Here is a 23,772-nt window from a genome sequence, read left to right on the forward strand (position 1 = left end):
CAAATTTGCTTTGTTAAAATCTCCAGCTACAATAAATGCAGCCTCAGGATGTATGGTTTCCAGTTTGCATATAGTCCAGTGAAGTTCCTTGATGGCCGACGAGGTGTCTGCTTGAGGGGGAATGTACACAGCTGTGCCTATAACTAACGAGAATTCTCTTGGTAGGTAAAATGGCCGGCTCTTGATTGTACGGAATTCTAGATCGGGTGAGCAGAAGGACTTGGGTTCCTGTATGTTGTTATGATTACACCATGAGTCGTTAATCATAAAGCATACACACCCGCCCTTCCTTTTCCCAGAGAGGTGTTTAGCTCTGTCGGCGCGATGCATGGAGAAGCCCGGTGGCTGAACGATTCCGACAGCAAATCCCAAGAGAGCCATGTTTCCATAAAACATAGAATGTTAGAATCTCTGATGTCTCTCTGGAAGGCAACCCTTGCTCAAATTTCATCTACCTTGTTGTCAAGAAACTGGACATTGGCTAGTAGTATACTCGGGAGTGGTGTGCGATGTGCACGTTTACGGAGCCTGGCCAGGTGGCCACTTCGTAGGATGGCGTATCACTGCAGAATACTGTGGTAGCCATGCTGATTAAGTGTGCCTTGAATTCTAAATAAATAACTGACAGTGTCACCAGCAAAGTACCCCCACACCATCACACTTCTTCCTCCATGCTTCACGGTGGGAACCACACAAAGAAATAATAAGTTCATTAGGAGACTGTGTGAATCAGGCCTTTGCTGCAAAGAAACCACTACTAAAGGACAACAATAATAAGAAGAGACTTGCTTGAGCCAAGAAACACAAGCAATGGACTTTAGACCTGTAGAAATCTGTCATTTGGACTGATGAATCCAAATTTGAGATTTTTGGTTCCAACTAAAAAATCTCAAATTGGTTGGAACCAAAAATCTCAAATTTGATTTTTGACATGTGTCTGTTACTTGAACTCTGTGACTCATTTATTTGGGCTGCAATTTCTGAGGCTGGTAACTCTAATGAACTTATCCTCTGCAGCAGAGGTAACTCTGGGTCTTCCTTTCCTGTGGCGGTCCTCATGAGAGCCAGTTTCATCATAGTGCTTGATGGTTTTTGCGACTGCACTTGAAGAAACTTTCAAAGTTATCGAAATTTTCTGGATTGACTGACCTGTCTAAAAGTAATGATAGACTGTAATTTATCTTTGCTTATGTAAGGGGTGCGTACTGGCGGCAGAGAAGTCAGGCGCAGGAGAACAAAAACTGTGTTTCCAACGGCGCAGTTTAATAATAAAAACCACCGGAAAACAGAACAATCAATAAATGGGTACAAAACCCGTCGCACAACAGACATAACGTGCACAAGCACTTACAATAAACAATTCCGGACAAGGACATGGGGGGGAACAGAGGGTTAAATACACAACATGTAATGATGGAATTGAAACCAGGTGTGTGGGAAGACAAGACAAAACAAATGGAAAATGAAAAGTGGATCAATGATGGCTAGAAGACCGGCACCGCCGAACACCGCCCGAACAAGGGGAGGAACCAACTTCGGCGGAAGTCGTGACAGCTTATTTGAGCAGTTATTGCCATAATATGGACTTAGCCTTATTTGATAAAAGACCATCTTCTGTATACAACCCCTACCTTGTCATAACACAACTGATTTTCTTTCCAGGTGACTACCTCTTGAAGCTGGTTGAGAGAATGCCAAGAGTGTGCAAAGATGTCCTCAAGACAAAGGGTGGCTACTTTGAAGAATCTAAATCAAGAAAAACCCTGGAATGAGTAGGTGTATCCAAACCTTTGACTGGTACTGTCTATTACAAAATATTGTAGGTTTTAGCATAGCTTTAAACAGTTTAGATCTGTATACAGTGAGGGGGGAAAAGTATTTGATCCCCTGCTGATTTTCTACGTTTGCCCACTGACAAAGAAATGATCAGTCTATAATTTTAATGGTAGGTTTATTTGAACAGTGAGAGACAGAATAACAACAAAAATATCCAGAAAAACGCATGTCAAAAATGTTATAAATTGATTTGCATTTTAATGAGGGAAATAAGTATTTGACCCCTCTGCAAAACATGGCTTAGTACTTGGTGGCAAAACCCTTGTTGGCAATCAGAGGTCAGACGTTTCTTGTAGTTGGCCACCAGGTTTGCACACATCTCAGGAGGGATTTTGTCCCACTCCTCTTTGCAGATCTTCTCCAAGTCATTAAGGTTTCAAGGCTGATGTTTGGCAACTCAAACCTTCAGTTCCCTCCACAGATTTTCTATGGGATTAAGGTCTGGAGACTGGCTAGGCCACTCCAGGACCTTAAAGTGCTTCTTCTTGAGCCACTCCTTTCTTGCCTTGGCTGTGTGTTTTGGGTCATTGTCATGCTGGAATACCCATCCACGACCCATTTTCAATGCCCTGGCTGAGGGAAGGAGGTTCTCACCCAAGATTTGACAGTACATGGCCCCGTCCATCGTCCCTTTGATGCAGTGAAGTTGTCCTGTCCCCTTAGCAGAAAAACACCCCAAAGCATAATGTTCCCACCTCCATGTTTGACGGTGGGGATGGTGTTCTTGGGGTCATAGGCAGCATTCCTCCTCCTCTAAACACGGCGAGTTGAGTTGATGCCAAAGAGCTCCATTTTGGTCTCATCTGACCACAATACTTTCACCCAGTTGTCCTCTGAATCATTCAGATGTTCATTGGCAAACTTCAGATGGGCATGTATATGTGCTTTCTTGAGCAGGGGGACCTTGCGGGCGCTGCAGGATTTCAGTCCTTCACGGCGTAGTGTGTTACCAATTGTTTTCTTGGTGACTATGGTCCCAGCTGCCTTGAGATCATTGACAAGATCCTCCCGTGTAGTTCTGGGCTGATTCCTCACCGTTCTCATGATCATTGCAACTCCACGAGGTGAGATCTTGCATGGAGCCCCAGGCCGAGGGAGATTGACAGTTCTTTTGTGTTTCTTCCATTTGCAAATAATCGCACCAACTGTTGTCACCTTCTCACCAAGCTGCTTGGCGATGGTCTTGTAGCCCATTCCAGCCTCGTGTAGGTCTACAATCTTGTCCCTGACATCCTTGGAGAGCTCTTTGGTCTTGGCCATGGTGGAGAGTTTGGAATCTTATTTATTGATTGCTTCTGTGGACAGGTGTCTTTTATACAGGTAACAAACTGAGATTAGGAGCACTCCCTTTAAGAGTGTGCTCCTAATCTCAGCTCGTTAACTGTATAAAAGACACCTGGGAGCAAGAAATCTTTCTGATTGAGAGGGGGTCAAATACTTATTTCCCTCATTAAAATGCAAATTAATTTATAACATTTTTGACATGCGTTTTTCTGGATTTTTTTGTTGTTATTCTGTCTCTCACTGTTCAAATAAACCTACCATTAAAATTATAGACTGATAATTTCTTTGTCAGTGGGCAAACGTACAAAATCAGCAGGAGATCAAATACTTTTTTCCCTCACTGTACATATCTTGCTTGTGCTCTTCTTTTAATCTTTTGAAAGTGAATGTCATTGTTATAGGGATATTTTCTATAAGTGTTCTATAGTGTGAGAACAAGAATAGAGAGAAACTGAGATCATGCCTTGCCCTCTGTTGGTCTGGCAATGTGCAGACAGAGGGAGAGGAGACAGGGTATTTGAAATGTGTCTGGTGTTTCGAGCGCTGCCTGAAATCAATAGAGGAAAGGGTCCCTGGTGGCTCTATTGATATGCAGGTCACACACACATACACTGCCGTGTTCTTATCAGCCTCCTCACAATATGCAACCATGCAGGATGCATTCTCCGTCTATGACTTCAAATTGGCTCCACAGACAACGAGTGAATAGTTGTTTCTCTGGATCTCAAACCACTTGCCTGACAGCACTGCATGTCTAGATGTAGGTTTAGGTTACATAGGAGCTTATGTGAAGTAATTATTTACCAGATACAAGCGATCTGAAAGGCATGTAGACCTATCCCATCAATATACTGTGGTTACTCCACAATAATAACCTAAATGACAGAGTGAAAAGAATGGAGCCTGTACAGAATAAAAATATTCCAAAACATGCATCCTGTTTGCAACAAGACACTAATGTAATACTGCAAAATAATGTGGCAAAGCAATTCACTTTTTGTCCTGAATACAAAGTGATATGTTTGGGGCAAATCCAATATAACACATTACTGAATAACACTCTCCATATTTTCAAGCATAATAGTGGCTGTATCATGTTATGGGTATGCTTGTAATCGTTAAGGACTGGGGAGTTTTTCGGGATAAAAAAGAAATGGAATGAAGCTAAGCACAAGCAAAATCCTAGAGGAACATCTGGTTCAGTCTGCTTTCTACTAGACACTGGGAGATGAATTCAGCTTTCAGCAGGACAATAACCTAAAACACAAGGCCAAATCTAGACAGGAGTTGATTACCACGAAGACAGTGAATTTTCCTTACTGGCCGAGTTACAGTTTTGACTTAAATCTGCTTGAAAATCTATAGCAAGACCTGAAAATGCTTGTCTAGCAATGATCAACAACCAATTTGACAGAGCTTGAAGAATTTTGAAAAGGATAATGGCAAATGTTATGCAATCCAGGTGAGGAAAGCTCTTAGAGACTTGTCCAGAAAGACTCACATCTGCCAAATATGATTTTAACATGTATTGACTCAGGGGGTTGAATACTTATCTAATCAAGACATACAGTATTAGTGTTTTATTTTTCGTAATTTTTTTACATTAGAGTATTTTGTGTTGTTTTTTGACCAAAAAAAAGACAATTGAATCCATCATAATCCTACTTTGTACCAAAACAAAATGTGGACAATGTCAAGGGGTGTGAATGCATTCTGAAGGCACTGTAAGTGTGTCCAATGACCTGATCCACAGCAATGAAGGTGAAAACATATTTTGAAATAGCCCTACTTCATTTTTGTCTAGATTTAAAGTAACACAAAACGTTTCTCCCACAAAACAGAATAGCACATGGAACAGTGGGTCATGTTTTTAAATGTAGATCAGTCCAATTGTCCATAATGTTATGGAAACAGTATGACGCCGCGTCCCTGTGCGATTTAAAATAATGTAGGTCTAATAATACGTCACCATAAGATCATCAACCAAGCTGAGAGCGAAAGATGTGTTGCGCACTTGAAAAAATTGTTCATACATTCTGTGATAATTCTGCAAAAATAAAATGCCTGTAAAATAACATGCTAAATTCACAAAATGTTACAAATCTAGGCTACAATAGGCCTAATAGCATGCATGCCTAAACCTTAACAAATGACAGACAACCAATGTACAAATGACACTCGATTTATTCAATAACATGTTCATTTTATAGGCTACAGTAGGCTAACAACAAAATAACGAATATGATTTAATGGAATAGGTACATGTGAAGAGTTTCATTCCATAACGTTATATAGACCTACCCATTTTCAGAAATGTTGGTAAATTAGCTTTTATCGTTTAAACAAATGATGAAAGAGGTTAGTGGGTTTATTCACTATCTAATCATGGCATGGGGTTGTTCAATGACAGATATGTATTTGTTTAAAATCTATCACTTGATGGTTTCATTTCATAGAGACAAATAATTACGTGTTTTTCAAAATGCTACATATGCGCCTCACTCTCAGAGAAATAGGTAGTACTGCTAGGTTTTAGAGAGTCAAATGTAACAAGTAACACAAATGTTTATAAAGAAATGTACAAATGATACATTTAGGACACAATATACATATTTTTTAAATCAACTTTTTTTCATACAGTAATATGAGATCTGTATGTAAAACAATTAGCCTACATTTGACATTTTACAGGATATGAACAATCCATTCCAGCTAAACAATGGATGTATAACATTTTGCAAAAAAAGTATAATAATCATACACAAGAAAATCTGAGAACAGTAATATTTTACACATAAATTAAGATACCCATAGGCAATAATTTCCGATGAGAAACACAAATGTGAAAAATTGGTGGATATAGCTTTTTGGAAAAATGTGCCTACTATTTCAAAGATAATTTCTAAGAGGTTTTAAGTGTTAATCGAACAATCTATGTATTTATTTCCGTGCATAAAAATGTCGAATCTGTGTGTCAAATGTCAAAATAGGCTATAAGGAAAACGTATGAAAACGAAAAGGCAAACCCTTTTGTTGTCGTAACTAGTAGACACCTGCACTGCATTGTAAACTGCCTGTGTAGGCTACATCTACATAACGATGGCTATTTAAAGTGACGATATATCTTTACGTCCATAATGTTTTTAGAGTCGCAGTAATATCTCTACTTTGAAAAGTACACTGCAAGCTTATTTGAGATCAAATCAGTATTTATATGCCTAATTAATAGCCACCTGGTGGCGCTAGAAGCCAGACAATCTCTTGGAGACAACAGGGATGCGTTCAGCAGGACGCAACATTTTGCAACGTCCAGGTAGCGAAAACATGCATCTCTGGCATGTAGAATAAGGAAATTACGTCGGCTCTATTTGTAGTATTTCTATCTGCAACGTTCGAGAACGTTTTCCTAATGTCTTATCAACGAGAGAAAAATAGGCAAGAAAATGGTTCTTAATCTAGATTTTGTTTGATATAGGCTTCATATCTAAAAAAAATAAATTAAAAAAACGTGATTAAATGTGTTACTTTCCATAAATGTTTAATGATTTTCCCATAGGCCCATTTATTTGTTGTTGTTTTTTAAATGTTGGTCCACAAGACAACATTTCATGAGGGAAAATCAATTCCTAGGCCTCATTTAAAAAGGCGCGCTACGATTGTGAATTATGATTAGGCATTTTTAAACTACATTATTGGTCGAGTTAATAGGAGTCAATTGTAGTGGTTATTGATATTATTCAGGTTGTTGATGTTGTTGACGCAACTGATGTGCGAGGCAGACACAGAACCAAACGGTCCCGGGGGTTGGAGGTTGTGACTGTGGTAGAGAGTCGGTGGCGACCCCGGCCAATACGAGAATCCAGACGAACCGACGCCTGGACCAACCAGGTTTAGCTTTGAAATCCCTGAAAAGGGAATGGGGGCAAAATTACTCTGGAATTTATAAAGAGCTTGCTCCGTTGATGAGGGTTGACAAACCTGAGCCAACCCGTGAAAGTCGAACTTGTAAGCATATCGCTTCCCATGGACCTTTGTCATTATGTTTTTGTCATAGTAGTAGCGCAATGCGCGGCTGAGTTTGTCGTAGTTCATGTTGGGCTTGCTTTTGCGCTCGCCCCATCGCCGTGCCACCTCATCGGGTTCAATTAGCTTGAATTCTCCATTCGTCCCTTCCCAGGCGATGCAGGACATGTTGGCGCTGTCTGACAGGAGTTCGAGGAGAAACTGCCATAGCTGAATCTGTCCACTGCCTATTCAAAATAACACATAATAGTAGACATTTGTGACGGTGACAATACAGGAAAATAAGCATTCATCCTTTGATAGGCTATTTGAAAAATGGATTTAACTTGATTTCCAAAATAAGTGGCCAATTACGCATAAAATAAACATGTCGATAACCTATCAGTAGTTGGACAACAATTTGGTTAAATTTCCGCAATGTCTATGTCTTACAATTACAAAAGCACGAAAGAAAAATATTTGTCTAAAAAAATTGTGCCTAGTTCACAAACAACCTAATGACGTATTTATTGTCCACTCTTGTAGAACCCTTTTTTTACGCGTGTTATCATTTTCTTTCATGTGATTAATTATCTCTAATCCAATCAATGGCAGTGCTTCTATGGACGGTAGACAATTACAATTATTAAAAGGTAAAGTATATATTAATTTATAAAAATGCTCTGAATGCCTATAATGCTGGGTTGGGATGCATATAATAAATACAAATTTAAACAATTTCTTACCTTTTTGCACTCCTGTGTTTATGGGACTCCAGGATGCACCTTTGCTTTCTTTCAACAGATTTTCTGTTGGATCTGCAATAGACCGGTTATTAACACAAATAAATATGTTATTAAACCAATATTATTAGAAAATATAGCATATATTAATGTAAAATAAGTATTCATTGCAAAATTGTTAAATTACAATAAAACATTACAAAATTCTGTAAACTATATCCTTATTCCACGTTGAAATATCTATATTCAGATTTGAAAATATTATAAAAAGCCTTTAAAAGCTATGGTTTCATTTTATAATCTAGTCTCTAACTAATCCTCGGTTTTCTAATATTTGTGGTTTCTTCCTCCAAGCTTTACGGCTGAAGCCAGGAAACGCGTTCAGGAAAGAGGATATCCGATTTCCGACAAAAGAGGAGACGGGTTATAGATTGAAAAGGCAGAGCAATCGCTAGCTAGAAGCAGAATCACTACCCAAGGAATAAAGACCATTTCCCTCATCTGAATAGCCTATAAAGAAATTATATTACAAATGTCACGTACAAAAGCACGAACCTGAGAGATACATGTTAAACATAAGGTTTCCTCCGCAGTTCTGTCTCATTGTAGCTGTTGTTCAAGAAAGGGTTCGATTTCATTCGGGCAAAGATTTTTATTAAACTTTATCTCATAACTGTGATCTGGAATAAATGTGGGACAGATTGAAGTTTCCAGGCAACTGTCACAAACCCCATCTCTGAGACAATATTCAGACAGCAATTTCCTCTGGTGCATTGCTTTAATTAAAAGAGCAATTTGCCTCTGTCATCTCTCCCCGGTCTCCACAATAAAAAGATCCGAGAGAAATTCGGTCTTATCAATCCACCATCAGGGTTTAATAAAGTTTCCGCGTTAAGATCAGAGTTTCTATGGAGAATTGAAGTGTTTGACATGGAAAACCAGTTCAGATCCCCTCTCTTTTCCGCCTCTTTACCTCTTTGCAAACACAGAGGCCTATTTCATGTATGAAAATAATATTGACCTTAAAAACACGCCTCAATGCACCTGGGAAAACAAGAAAAATGTATCACCGACCGTATGTTTATAGCTATAAGGCTATGTACAATCGGAGTGTAATGAGGCTAAATCTAAAACAATATCTTAAATTAGGTTTATCGATGTAAAACCACGAGAGAACAATTCTCTATTAATCAAAAGCAATCCTGCGAGGACGAGCGTCCAAGCTACCTCACAAGACCCCATCCATGATCCACAAAAGTCCATTAGCCTAATAATAGCATAACAGTAACAACAATAGGCCTAATAATAATAATATAAGGAATCATACTCAGAACCATACCCATTATCATGATCATAATAGGCCTAATAATACAGAGGCTCGGTATAATAATAAGAAATAATAATAATAATAATAATGTATTTTCTTTATTAAGATTTTCCTTGAAATTCAATAACTGCCTCCATATAAAAGTGGCCTAGTCCTAGCCTAAGGAATATGAAGAAAAATACACTGTGGGAAGATAACATTAATGAGATCAGCTGTGAAAATATTCAGTGAGTAAGTGTAATAAAACGGGAATGACAGTCAAACAGTATTTAAGGCAAACACTTTATTAGCTGTCATATGCCATGGACATGCAAAATGTACAGCAAATTGTAGATTTTGTAGATGTTTTATGCTACTTTTACCAACTTAATAATACGTATTTCTAATCACAACACAGGACAATAATTAAATAAAACATAATAAACATAAGATATTCAATTTCTTGTAAATCAACATGCATTGATGCAAATGTCATATTTTCACGAAAATGTGTTATCAAGTCATAGTTGTCCAAGGCAAAGATAACAGGAGCAAACGATATGAGACCAGAGAGTATGTATGTGACTGCTAAGCAAGGCTATTATATGACTCATGGAGTAGGCGATTATATTCCACGTCCCCACCACGCCTCTCCCTCCACGCGTTCCGCTGCTGCTGCTCAGAAGAGTTGTGTCTGGCGTCCCAGACTTGCTTTAGCTGCCTGAGTCTTTAAACAGGTCGCAGGCAACTTAAAACAAGCCTCGAATGCAAGATCATCTTCGAAAGGTTTGAATTAAATATTATTGTCCCATTCTGGTGTGTTCCAAGTTATAGTTTCAGTTTTGATGCCTATATAGTGTCCTTATAGTTTCAAATAAATATTTGTCAATTCAAACAAACGATAGGCTCTAAAACACTTCAGGTCGATTCATAATTTGACACCTGTGCGCATAAATCATTTTGTCAGTGGTGGTAGTTATGCACGAATCTCAAATTAGGATTCCACCCTTCAATAACACTTTACATAAAGTCTATTGACTGTAAATAAATCCCACAGAAATACATATATAATTGAATTCATCTGATTACAAAATGAGACCATTCCTATGTGCGCACAGTAAATCGATGGTGAGAAGCCAAGACAAGTGCAGTGCCTCCTGCATTTAAAATAATTCCCAACTCGTTCACAGGCAAAGAGAGTGCTAGGCTACCTAGAAACTATTTATATCTTCTCTTAGTCATCGTTGGACTTACCAGTTTTAGGGATTGAAACACAAGCAACACTGGCCTAACCTATTCCCCCACCATCCGAAACGACTGCCAAGCTCCTCTGTACTGTGCGGCCGTTTTAATCAGTCGGGATAGAAATGTGTATTTGGGAAAGGTGTGTATAGTTGAACATTTATTAAAAGATCCTGGACTGGGTGTGGGCCTGTGTCTTTTACCGGTCTGCGGTTCATGAGCAAGTCTCAGGGTGTGTAGGCTAACGCGGAATTGAATGTCCTGGACCTGAACTGTCAGACGACACAGCAAACAAACATTCAATAAGGATGTAGCAAGTGTGATTTAAAACGTAATCCGGTTCAAGAAAACATGCATATATTATACACAACTTGGCAAATGTGTTAGCAGTATCATGCAATGGCAGTCAACGATAGCCTGACCCTACATAGTGGGGCTATCCCCCAATTAAAATAGTTTATTTGGTCTTAAATTAGTTTGTCATGGCTGCAGTGGTCAGCACCTTGGACAACTCACATTGTCTGGCTGCATGTTAGTCGCGAACCTTCTGCCTTCATGTAACGGCTGTTGAATGGAGTAGACCAAGGTGCAGTGTGGTTAGTGCTCATCTTTGTAATTTAATGAAAAAAGAGAACACTTTACAAAATAAACAAAAGACAACAGCCAAACAGTTCTGTCAGGTAACAAATGACTAAACAGAAAATAACCACCCACAAAACCCAAAGGAAAACAGGCTGCCTAAGTATGGCTCCCAATCAGCAACAACGATATACAGCTGTCCCTGATTGAGAGCCATACCCAGCCGAAACAAAGAAATACCAAACATAGAAAAAAGGACATAGAATGCCCACCCCAACTCACACCCTGACCAACCCAAATAGAGACATAAAAGGATCTCTAAGGTCAGGGCGTGACAGTACCAACCCCCCCCCCAAAGGTGCGGATTCCGGCCGCAAAACCTAAACCTATAGGGGAGGGTTCGGGTGGGCATCTACCCGTGGTGGCGGCTCAGGAGCAGGACGCAGACCCCCCCCCCGCTCCACCGCTGGCTCACCCCACTTTAATGGCTCCCCTAGAGCGTGGTCTCTTGCCGCCGACCACGGACTTGGGACCCTCGCAGCGGGCCCCGGACTAGAGGGCGACTCTGGCTGCGCCCGGCTGGCGGGCGACTCGGCAGGCTCCGGACTGTGGGCCGTCTCTAGACGGGGCACTGTCGCCAGAAGCTCTGGACGGGGAACTGTCGCCGGAAGCTCTGGACGGGGACTTTCCGTAGGCCTGGCTCTGGGCGCAGGCACAGGACTCACCAGGCTGGGGAGACATGCAGGAGGCCTGGCTTTGGGCGCAGACACAGGACGCACCAGGCTGGGGAGACATGCAGGAGGCCTGGCTCTGGGCGCAGACACAGGACGCACCAGGCTGGGGAGACATGCAGGAGGCCTGGCTCTGGGCGCAGACACAGGACGCACCAGGCTGGGGAGACTTGCAGGAGGCCTGGCTCTGGGCGCAGGACTCACCAGGCTGGGGAGACATGCTGGAGGCCTGGCTCTGGGCGCAGGACTCACCAGGCTGGGGAGACATGCTGGAGGCCTGGCTCTGGGCGCAGGACTCACCAGGCTGGGGAGACATGCTGGAGGCCTGGCTCTGGGCGCAGGACTCACCAGGCTGGGGAGACATGCTGGAGGCCTGGCTCTGGGCGCAGGACTCACCAGGCTGGGGAGACATGCTGGAGGCCTGGCTCTGGGCGCAGGACTCACCAGGATGGGGAGACATGCTGGAGGCCTGGCTCTGGGCGCAGGACTCACCAGGCTGGGGAGACATGCTGGAGGCCTGGCTCTGGGCGCAGGACTCACCAGGCTGGGGAGACATGCTGGAGGCCTGGCTCTGGGCGCAGGACTCACCAGGCTGGGGAGACATGCAGGAGGCACCAGGCTGGGGAGACTTGCAGGAGGCCTGGCTCTGGGCGCCGGCACAGGATTCACCAGGCTGGGGAGACATGCAGAAGGCCTGGCTCTGGGAGCAGGCACAAGACGTGCAGGGCTGGGGAGGTGCACAGGAGGCCTGGTGCGTGGGGCTGGCACAGTCTTCACCAGACGGCTAGCAAGCATGCACCTCAGGACGAGTATGGAGAGCTGACTCAGGTGACATCAATTCGAGGACATGCTCCGTAGGACGAATGTCGTGCCTCATGCACCAACACAGCAGCTCTCTCATATCTCTCTCATCCAATCTCCCCATCAACTCCTTCACTGTCTCTGCTTCGCTCCCTTCGCTCACCTCCAACTTCACCCCGACTGGCTCTGGTTCCATCCTCGGCACCGCCGATCGTCCCGTGTGCTCCCCTCCAAAAAAATCTTGGGGCTGCCCCTCCTCCTCTTGCCGTGCCAGCCGATCCGCCCAGAAACGCCGTTCTGCCTTCGCTGCCTCTATCTCCTCCGGCGGGCGGCGGTGTTCTCCAGCCTGTCTCCAGGGTCCCTTTCCGTCCAGTATCTCTTCCCAAGTCCAGGAGTCCTGAACCCTCTGCTCCTCCTTACCACGCTGCTTGGTCCGTTGTAGGTGGGGATTTCTGTAATGGCTGTTGAATGGAGTAGACCAAGGCGCAGTGTGGTTAGTGCTCATCTTTGTAATTTAATGAAAAAAGAGAACACTTTACAAAATAAACAAAAGACAACAGCCAAACAGTTCTGTCAGGTAACAAATGACTAAACAGAAAATAACCACCCACAAAACCCAAAGGAAAACAGGCTGCCTAAGTATGGCTCCCAATCAGCAACAACGATATACAGCTGTCCCTGATTGAGAGCCATACCCAGCCGAAACAAAGAAATACCAAACATAGACAAAAGGACATAGAATGCCCACCCCAACTCACGCCCTGACCAACCCAAATAGAGACATAAAAGGATCTCTAAGGTCAGGGCGTGACACTTCATTCATTCATATGATGGTTGTTGAGTGAACCATACACTACATGGCCAACAGTATGCGGACTTCTGCTCGTTGAACATCTAATTTCAAAATCATGGGCATTAATATGGAGTTGGACCCCCCCCCCTTTGCTGCTGTAACAGCCTCCACTCTTCTGGGAAGGCTTTCCACTAGAAGTTGGAAAATAGCTGCGGGGACTTGCTTCCATTCAGCCACAAGAGCATTAGTGAGGTCGGGCACTGATGTTGGGCAGTTAGGCCTGGCTCGCAGTCTGCGTTCCAATTCACCCCAAAGGTGTTCGATGGGGTTGAGGTCAGGGCTCTGTGCAGGCCAGTCAAGTTCTTCCACACCGATCTAGACAAACCATTTTTGTATGGACCTTGCTGTGTGCACAGGGGTATTGTCATGCTGAAACAGGAAAGGGCCTTCCCCAAATTGTTGCCACAAAGTTGGAAGCACAGAATCGTCTAGAATGTTGTTGTATGCTGTAGCGTTATGAGTTCCCTTTACTGGAACTAAGGGGCCTAGCCCAAACCATGAAAAACTGCCCCAGACCATTATTCCTCCTTCACCAAACTTTACAGTTGGCACTATGCATTGGGGCAGGTAGCGTTCTCCTGGCATCTGCCAAACCCAGATTCGTCTTTCGGACTGCCAGATGGTGAAGCATGATTCATCACTCCAGAGAACGCGTTTCCACTTCTCCAGAGTCCAATGGCGGTGAGCTTTACACCACTCAAACCGGCGCTTGGCATTGCTCGTGGTGATCTTAGGCTTGTGCGCGGCTGCTTGGCCATGGAAACCCATTTCATGAAGCTCCCGGCGAACAGGTCTTCTACTGACATTGCTTCCAGAGGCAGTTATGAACTCAGTAGTGAGTGTTGCAACCAAGGACAGATTATTTTTGTGTGCTATGCGCTTCAGGACTTGGCGATCTATTTCTGTGAGCTTGTGTGGCCTACCACACAAGCCGTTGTTGCTCCTACATGTTTCCACTTCACAATAACAGCACTTACAGTTAGCCTGGAGGAAAGGTGGCATCCTATGACGGTGCCACGTTGAAAGTCACTGAGCTCTTTAGTATGGGCCATTGTACTGCCTGTGTTTGTCTATGGAGATTGTATGGCTGTGTGCTCGATTTTATACACCTGTCAGCAATGGGTGTGGCTGAAATAGCCGAATCCACTCATTTGAAGGGGTGTCTATATACTTTTGGGCATGTAGTATAGGTTATTTCAAGGCATAAGCACAGAAACATAATGTTCATTTCTTTGTTCTTTTAAAAATATATATTTGAAAGGTATTTTCAAGTTTTATTGATAGCCTACCTTTAGGGCAGAGAGGGATATAGCAGAGAACGTGAGTGACGTTACTGGGGATCGATCCATTGCCTCCAGGGGCATGTATGTGGCATATATTGTCCATTTCATTTGGTAAAGTTTTATGGCTCTTTTGATTGTTGTCACAGTAAAAGAAAGGTGATCCTTTGACTCCCCAGTTTAGCCCCCAACCCCTCTTTTTTTGTATTGGCTTCATGGTAGGCTACTACAAAACACAACATTGCAATAACAAATGGTGGAAACAATAGTGATCTCTTGCTTTTATTTATTGGAAATAAGATACAATCTGACAAGAACAATATACATCCTATCCGAACAGAAAGGTGGTATTTACCCTGGTTTATGTATTGATGTATTTGTCATATCATGAAATGCCTTTGGGATTGACTTGTGTTGGAGTATACAGCTAGCCGCTGTGGCAATGGGTTGTTAAGACTCTACCACGGGCTTTTAAACAGATACATAGTTAGCTATATGTCCTGATCAAGAGTCCGTTTTTTTTTAAAGCAAGGAATTGCCACAAGCACTCTGTTTCCGTAGTTTGAATAAAGCCTTTATTGCCTATTTTAATACATGTCATGGCATGGTCAGTACATGGTAGCCGCTGGAGGATAGTGTCAGGTGGACTTAGTGCTGGATTCTGCGGATAGACTGGACCTGGTTGGTGTGAGCCTGAGTGCTGTACTCATTGTAGTGTCTGTACTCTCCCTGGTGTCTGTCTCTCTCCAGGATGTACTGGTAGCCACGGTAACCGGGGAACTGATAGGCCACCCAGCTGTGAAGAGAAGGGCACATGTTGTTCACTTGATCATTTTTCTAATGGGACTCAATCACACAAAATATATGAGGCTGCTATGTAGGTAATATGTGACCGGATGCAGTCCTAAGCTGTTGTGAAATGTACAAAACCAATCGTCTTGGAAAGTAATGGGTGATAATGTCTTTGTCAATGTGGTTTACGTATCAGAGCCTAGAGTGTTTGTAACGAAAGCATATATAGGTTACAGAAATAAGAAAAGACTTACGCTCCGGAGTTGACTTTAATTGAGGGAACCTCCTTGCTGCACCAGCCCATAGCCTGTAGAGAGGGGTAGTCATCGCACATCTCGAACTTGCGTCCCTGGAAGTCTTCGCACTCGTACAGAGTCACCTTGCTGTCACTGTGGTTCTGTTGATAGAGGTGCAGGAGCCATGATTAGTTTTCATATGGCCTCATCATATTTGAGAGATTTGGGGAAAAATCCAAAACAGATGGATTTGAGAATTGTGGTATGATGGTACTATGATACAATATAAACACAAGCATCATATGGGACTATATTAACCTTTAATAAACCATGATTACTATTACTGTGCTTCATTCCTAAATATGCTTCAGACGGGTGCTTTTCTTTATCCTTGAAATGACATGTGTGCGTGAGGAACTTACAGCACACTTAATAGGTCTGAAGGAAAGCATATGCTCAGTTCTGTAACTGCTGTTTCCGCTCCAAGCCTCGTAACGGGGGTAGTCTCCCTTCTCAAGGATGAACTGCTGGCCCTGGAACTCAGGGTACTCAAAACCAACCCAGCTAAACGACAGTCAGGGAGAAAGAGGGAATGAGAAAGAAAGAGAGAAAGAGAGAAAATAGAGTGTCAGGTTAGTTAACAAAAGTGCAACGCCCCATGGCACAGAGCGCTGTGTTGATTACAGGACAAAGGGCCAAAGTAAACACCACATGCTGCGCCTTTGGACCATTATCAGATCGCCAGTCAGCCGCTTGAACAGAACACAAGGCAGGCAGCTGGGACTCAATGGAGATTACAACAGTAGCCTACTTTGACTGACTGACAGAAACAAAACAACGAGCTACATTTAAGGTTAATAACGCGCACAAATCGATTATCTCATGTACTGCTTTCAGCTATAACATTTGGTCCAAACAATGTAAAAATGATACATAAACTATATTGCACACAGATTGCCCAAATCAGGCTATCAAGTGTTGAGTGGACATGATAATGATAACGAAACGTAGCATTGTCATACCAAGCTTTGCTTATCAGGGCAGGTTCACAACAGTACAGTACAACTGCAATGTAGAATATAATATTCAAGTATACATTAGCTTCTGAGAGGAACTAAGGCTAGAAATGAATGTTACCATGACCATATTTCTCACTTTCTACTCAAACACAACCTATGAGCTAAAAACCCTCATAACCATTGATTGACCAAACAACATCCATGGATCTAATATAGTAATACTACATTACTACTCTACCAGTAATGTAGTACAGCTCCTCTGTTTTAGGCTGGTGTAGACATCCAAAGAGAGACTTACGGTCCATTCTCGACCTTGATGGAGCGGATCTTTTGGAATCCCCTCTCCATGATGTTCTGACACTCCAGCAGGAACTCACAACGCTTGCCCTGGAAGTTCTCCTCCTCCCAGACAGTGATCTTGAACTGGCCCATCTGCTCCATCTGCTGAGTGTTCATGGTTGCTATTTCCACCGTGAGGTTGCTCTCTACCAAACGGGGACAAGGAAGACCAGAGATGAGGAAACTAGGCTAAAACGGAGAGCTTCACTCTGGGTTCTCTGGTAGCTAGCTATACATGAAAGTGAACATTGATTCCTGAGCAAGGTGCGAAGCACCAAACAACTCATGTTGAATGAGTTGAGCTCTCAGTTTGCACTGGGGAAATATCAGATACAAATATCAAATATATATCTCCCATATTGGATGTAATCAATCCCACTGGTTGGTACGCCGATGCATAGGAATCAGACGTTCCCATTCTACCTAGGTTGTGTGAATACTTACAGAGTACTGAGGTGGAACAGATCCAGTGTAACAATGTCGAGTCCTAGGCCCTCACTTCTGTTTTTATACTACCAAGCCCCTCGTTTACTGCCGCTTTCGCACAAGCCTTGCATACTCAGCAGCGGCAGGCTGAAAGCGTGCATTAGTCCACACCATTGTGGAGGCTCCAGAGGCCCATTGTGGGAAGCTTAGATTCACTGACTCATCAAAATTGCACCCAGAGCCTGTGCCTGCCTGATGAACCGGCCACAATAGCAACACACTGACACGACAGTTTGATTGGAAATTGGGGATAATGGCAGCATTCTTGGAGATTAACCCCAGAGGTGGGTACAAGGGCACCAATATATGGTTGCCTCTACCCATGCCAACGCACAGCACCCAACATGGCACCACTGTCATCTCTCATTGGAAACAAAATGAGAAACAGACAGATTTTCTTTTCAGGAATAATTCATATTCTTTAATGTTGGATCATGTTTATACTTCATATGGTTGAAAGAAAGCATTTTAAATGTGTAACCTTTTTTAATACCTGTTGTTTTTCACGCTAAATCTATTCTCGTCATATTAATTGAAAGGAATGTGAGAAAATATTCTGACATGTTCCTAGTTAACACTCAATTCTCATCCATTTACAATGCAGATTGTTCTATGTATTCAGTGTTTTTCAGTTGCTGAATTGTCAATGGGTCCAAATTGTTTCTGTGCCTTTGTGGAGCTTATGAATGCAAAGTGGAATGTGGATCTGTGGATCTTCTCATCAACATGGATGGTTGACTTATAAATGTGTATCATATTTTATTTAAGAAGGCGCTTGGATATTGCAATGTTACTTCATGATCTGGATTCTTAGTATAATAATACAAATGGAACCAAGTCATGTAAGTCAACTGCAATAATACCTGTCTGCAGTGACATCTTGTGGCATAACAGTTCATTACAGTGACTGACGATAATGGCCTGTAAATATGATGATGACACATTGGAAGTGAGGCAACATATCGTAGAGACATATGGTCAGGTCAGGTGACGTCATAGTAGAAAGAGAAGTCTGTGAATACAGTATGCATAATAGTATTGTATTTTCATGAACAAATTCACTAGGTGAGGGCTTTAGAAGGTTGTTGGCCTAACTCTTGGGTGGCATCCCAAATACCACCCTATTCCCTATAAAGTGCACTACTTTTGACCAGAGCTTTGTGGTACTGGTCAAAAGTAGCGCACTAAGGGTGCCGATTGGGAATGAGATTTGGACATTTTGAATTTCAGTTTACTTCCTGAATTGACCCCGAAGCTGTGGTAGACTTAAATATACTTGCTGATGGAAATTGAAAGTATTCAGACTTCAGACTTGGATGAGTCCTCTGTAATGTGTTTTTATGGTAGTTATACCCTTTTCTGTTGTCTCTGTGTGGGGCCACGTGTGTGCCTATATGTTTCATTTCTTGTGTGTACAGCAGCCACTTTGATTGGGGTGGGTTCATTGTTCTCTCTTACCTTTGTGGCCTTGTTTGCCCTGGGGCAGGTGGACATGGTGACAGAGCAGTAGTCACCCATCTGCTGGCCTTTGATCCCCCCCATTGGACAGATTAGATTTGTCAGCTCATCAGCAGAAGCCTAATTTCACTTGGAAATTCAGCTCTCTCTATTTGCATCTGACACATAGGGCCTACAGTAAAGGCTCATAACTCAGAACTCTACTTTGAATATTTATCTCATTTGCAGTAGTAGTAGGGAAGTAGTAGGCTAGTCTATCCTTCTGATCTGGTCTCACGGGTCTCTGATAGAGGGGATAGTGCTCATGAAACGTTTAAATGATCGGTTGTACCATTTCTATGTTTCTAAATGAAATGGAACCTGTGAAATATGATCATATCAGATGCTTTTCACAATAACAATGAATCTTTACTTATTGTACATTGGAAAACTGTTGGCTAGTCTATATTAATTTGTCTCCGGCTACAAATATCTTTATAATTTAGAAATAACATCTCAGTTCAGATATTATAGATACTATTTCATTTGCGTTGAATAAAAAGAGACAACGCATAGAAATGTCAATCGATGGTCCACTGCACTTCAACAGGTTGACCACTTCATTTAGCAATGCTGGCACCATGTTTGCCGTCCTGAGTAGCCAACCTGCAAACAGTTGGCTGAGGTGCAGGCTGGAAGAACCAGTCAACCAGGCAGCAACCAGAGCAAACAACATTGTTTGAACATCTGTTTTTTTTCTCCCTCACAGCATTTTCTCGTATCCATTCATTGTATCTTACACGTTTCGGGAAGTAAACCATAGAGGGATGTGAGATGAACCAGGCTAGAGACACCTTTTAGTTATCACAATTATCCCCCTTCATTTATTTTTAAATCAATACCCCTCTATAGGGCAACATGTGTACGTGTGATAACTGTGTGGTGTAAGTGAGGCAGACTGTTTCTCAGGATCCAGTTTCTCCATGGTAACAAAGCCCTCCGGCCTGTGCCTATCTGACTTAGTCAGGGAGGTTGCGTAAGCATTGATGTATTGTCAGGCAGTGATGCTGCTATTGCTCACAAATTCATAGTTTCAGGTTACCCTTCACATTTATTTTGTATTTATTCGATTTGTATTTATACAGGGAGTCAACATTGAGACCCAGGTCTCTTTTTCAAGTTTTGCCCTCAGAACAGCCTCAATTAGTCGGAGCATGGAGTCTACAAGGTGTCAAAAGCGTTCCACAGGGATGCTGGCCTATGTCGACTCCAATGCTTCCCACAGTTGTGTCAAGGTGGCTGGATGTCCTTTGGGTGGTGGACCATTCTTGATACACAACGGAAACTGTTGAGCGGGGGGAAAACAGCAACGTTGCAGTTCTTGACTCAAACAAGTGCACCTGGCACCTACTACTATACCCCGTTCAAAGACACTTAAATCGTTTGACTTGCCCATTCACCCTCTGAGTGCCACACATACACAATCCATATCTCAATTGTCTCAATGCTTAAAAAGCCTTCTTTAACCTGTCGCCTCCCCTTCTACACTGATTGAAGTGGATTTAACAGGTGACATCCACAAGGGATCATGCCTTTCACCTGGATTCACCTGATCAGTCTATGACATGGAAATGTTTTGTACACTCAGAGTATGTTTGAACCAAGGACATATCCATACACATACCTGATCAGACACTGATCCCAACATGTGCAAATATTCACTTACAGCACCTTTCTTCAGAATATCACCTTGAGACACAACTCAATAGAAGATAAGTGGCATACAATACAACTTTATTGTCCAATGTGAAACAGAAATGTCTCTTTTTGCTCTAAGGTTGTAAATGGACAGGTCTTGTTTTCTGCTTCAATGTGAGTTGGTGCTACTTGAATAGTGAGTGAGCAGATGCAGACCACCACCAAATGACCTGCTCGCTGTGTGTTTTTCCCCTCTCTGCTGCTATAGAAACAAATCCTCCTAAGGACAAATTTGAACAGGCCATGACAGCTCATGCAGGTGACATCTGCTCTGTGAATGGCTCTGGCTCTGTGTCAGAGTGAACCGCAACAGACAGGCAGGATTTACCCGAGGCCAAGACAGGGTGCTTCCGAAATGGCACTCTACTCCCTATATAGTGGACTACAAAAGTAGTCCACTATATAGGGAATAGGGTGCCATTTCAGACGCACCCAGAGAGGTGCTGCAGAGCCCTGGGTTCTCCCCCTCCTTCTCCCCGCCTCTGTGCTCACTGCTTAGGTAAAGCCAGGCAGTTACAAGAGAAACAACCCCCAGGCATTTTCATATTTCATTAGCAACCTCTGTAACTGTCATTTGAAACAGCACACAGCCCACAGGGCAACCCTTGTCCTCCACTTAGGCAACAGGTAGCAGTTGAACAGGCACCACAAATGCAATCATGCTTTTTTCTACAGACACACACAATTGTCTGGGTGTTATGATAGCCACAGACCTAAAGAATAATAGCCCATGGGGGGGAAAACGGAGCTTATTTGATCTTACACATAATTCTCTCAAGATGATGTAATAGGATAAGAGAAGGTTGATTTTATAGCTGTATAGTCAGAATGAATTGAAATAGTCACAATTTGTTTGCATCTGAGAGAGAATCCCACACCGTTTTATAGGTTGCTGAGACAGGGCAAATAATCATTTCCGTTAAGTCATTTTGTCCCAGTCATGTTTATCCATAAAACAGAACAGATATGACATGATAAGAACATATATTGCACCATGAAAGACTGAAACATTGAAGACTTGCTTGAGACATCAGGGAATAACAAAATAATATTGTGTGTACATATTTTACAGAGCAAATAGCTGCTCTGTAGAGTAAGTTGAGGAAGTTTCATTTTGGAGGTTTAGGGTGTAACTGCTGCATGAACTGTCACTGACATGAGAATACAGGCTGTGAGGTCTCCTTACACTGACTTTAAACAAATATTTACTGGAACTTTGTAGGGAAACATGAGAGCAGAAATGATTACATGGGAAAGCCTTTACCAGGCTGTTTATTGGCTCATTCATACAACGAAAACGGGATATGCAAATGTCTACCTGCAGTTATGCTCTAAGTAGAATGGAACTATACAGATACTTGAGGTACAGATGTTACTCATCTCATCGAAGTGGTGCGTGTGTGGTGGGGTAACTGGCACTACAAATGATACTGTCTGAGGTGGAAAATAGAAGTTTCTGAAACATATGCAAAGCAGTGATATGCCTATAGTGTATGATGTCTCTGTGCTTAACTGAAATGCAAAATGTTTTACAGTGCATGAGCAATGGAGAATGACGTGGTGTTTTTATGATGAGCTGTATGTTACAGGCTACATTCTGCATTTACTGGAATAAATGTCCAGACACCTATGCATTTCAAAGTTAATTTAACAGAGTAGCCTCTTCAGAGGTACAGATCCCAGGCAGCTGAGGATCCAGCCAGCAGATGGTCCATATCAGATGGCTGTTACTTGGCTGGTTAATGATTAAGATAACTACAATTAAGAAATGACCAGCTCCCTGATTCCAGGTGCACTCTGACATAATGATGACACTATTGGCGCTAACTGGTTTGATATCATCATTGCCGCATGTCCATAAAGAAAAACCTAATGGTATTTAATGAGAGGATATAACTAGGTAATACAAGTCTAATAACTAGTCATAGTAAAATCCATGGAGAGAACCATAGCATTTAGTGTTGAGCAAGAGTCTAAAAACAAAACCAAAAATGGTAACATTAAAACTTTATCCATATAAATCAAGAGAATACTGATAAAAAGTTGTCCAGTTGGCAAAAAAAATTTCGGGGTTCGAAGTTTGTATTTGTGACAGGAAAATACAGCAGCATCAACGACAACGACTTCTGTCGGAATATGAACTTGCTCTTCTGTTTTGCAGAAAATCTGTACCTGCTTAACGCGAGCCGAACGAACAAAACTTAATCTTCAGGTATTGTGCGTGTGGCTCAACGTGAGGCAAATACAGAAAATCAATCGCAATATGATGATCCCGTCTTGGAAAAGCAGCTGTAGACTACGTTATACTCTCCATTTGTCGCTGCGTCCACACACCTGGAAAGGTGCAAAGGTTAACATTGATGCCAATACAAAAAAATGTAGCCTACCTGTCTGTAAAATTGTCATTCACAATTTAATCCAACATACACATTTTGCCGACATAAAAACTTACCATTGACTATCTATTGTCGGAAAAAGTGAGAAGACATTTTAAAAACGAACTAGCAGTAATACCTGCGCATTGTGTGCATCTTATAAGGCAACACTGAATGCGTGTGGCACGTTGCAGGTAGCCTATATATACTCCTGGCATGGAAGGCCATCCTTCCATTTATCTTCTCTCTCCCTCTTTTTTTCAGGTTGGTTTTAAAAAGAGAGAGGATTCTCCAGTGGACACCTGTCGCACGGTGCGTTGCTCAGGTCCAATATTGACACAACAGCCAGGGGGAGGGAGAGCAGACGTATACGAGTTTAGCTCTTTATTATGCCAACCCTCCCTCTCTATGCAAACCAACCGTGCTTTGCGCTCGGTCCAATCGACGAGATGGCAAGATTTGCTGACCTTTGTGCTCAAGCTGAACCGGTGGAGAATGGAACATTCAAAGGTGGCTTCATTCACCTGTGTTGACGGTAGGAGAAAACCCACCTGCCTGCCACCCTGCTCTGTTCCCCATCATGTCATTTACACATATTTTCATATCATGTGGCTTGCAAATTAGGTCCTTACCTAGTCATCAGAGCTTGCCTTGCAAAAAGACTGGCGTATTA

The 23,772-nt window shown here is 42.5% G+C and overlaps 2 protein-coding genes across 2 annotated transcripts; both read right to left on the reverse strand.

Moving 5' to 3' along the window:
• Positions 1-5,286: 5,286 nt before the first annotated feature.
• On the reverse strand, positions 5,287-10,344 carry LOC106581833 (protein FEV). Its single transcript, XM_014164236.2, has 3 exons — positions 8,421-10,344; positions 7,869-7,940; positions 5,287-7,370 (listed from the first exon to the last, which is right to left on the reverse strand). Exons 1-3 carry the CDS (start codon positions 8,467-8,469, stop codon positions 6,832-6,834), a joined length of 660 nt encoding a protein of 219 aa, XP_014019711.1. The 5' UTR covers positions 8,470-10,344; the 3' UTR covers positions 5,287-6,831.
• A 4,865-nt stretch (positions 10,345-15,209) lies between these two features.
• LOC106581834 (beta-crystallin A2) lies at positions 15,210-17,691 on the reverse strand. Its single transcript, XM_014164237.2, has 5 exons — positions 17,488-17,691; positions 17,003-17,189; positions 16,108-16,249; positions 15,704-15,846; positions 15,210-15,453 (listed from the first exon to the last, which is right to left on the reverse strand). Exons 2-5 carry the CDS (start codon positions 17,158-17,160, stop codon positions 15,306-15,308), a joined length of 591 nt encoding a protein of 196 aa, XP_014019712.1. The 5' UTR covers positions 17,161-17,189; positions 17,488-17,691; the 3' UTR covers positions 15,210-15,305.
• Between the last annotated feature and the right edge of the window lie 6,081 nt (positions 17,692-23,772).

The sequence above is a fragment of the Salmo salar genome, chromosome ssa21, assembly GCF_905237065.1.
Source record: "Salmo salar chromosome ssa21, Ssal_v3.1, whole genome shotgun sequence".
Lineage (NCBI taxonomy): Eukaryota > Metazoa > Chordata > Actinopteri > Salmoniformes > Salmonidae > Salmo > Salmo salar.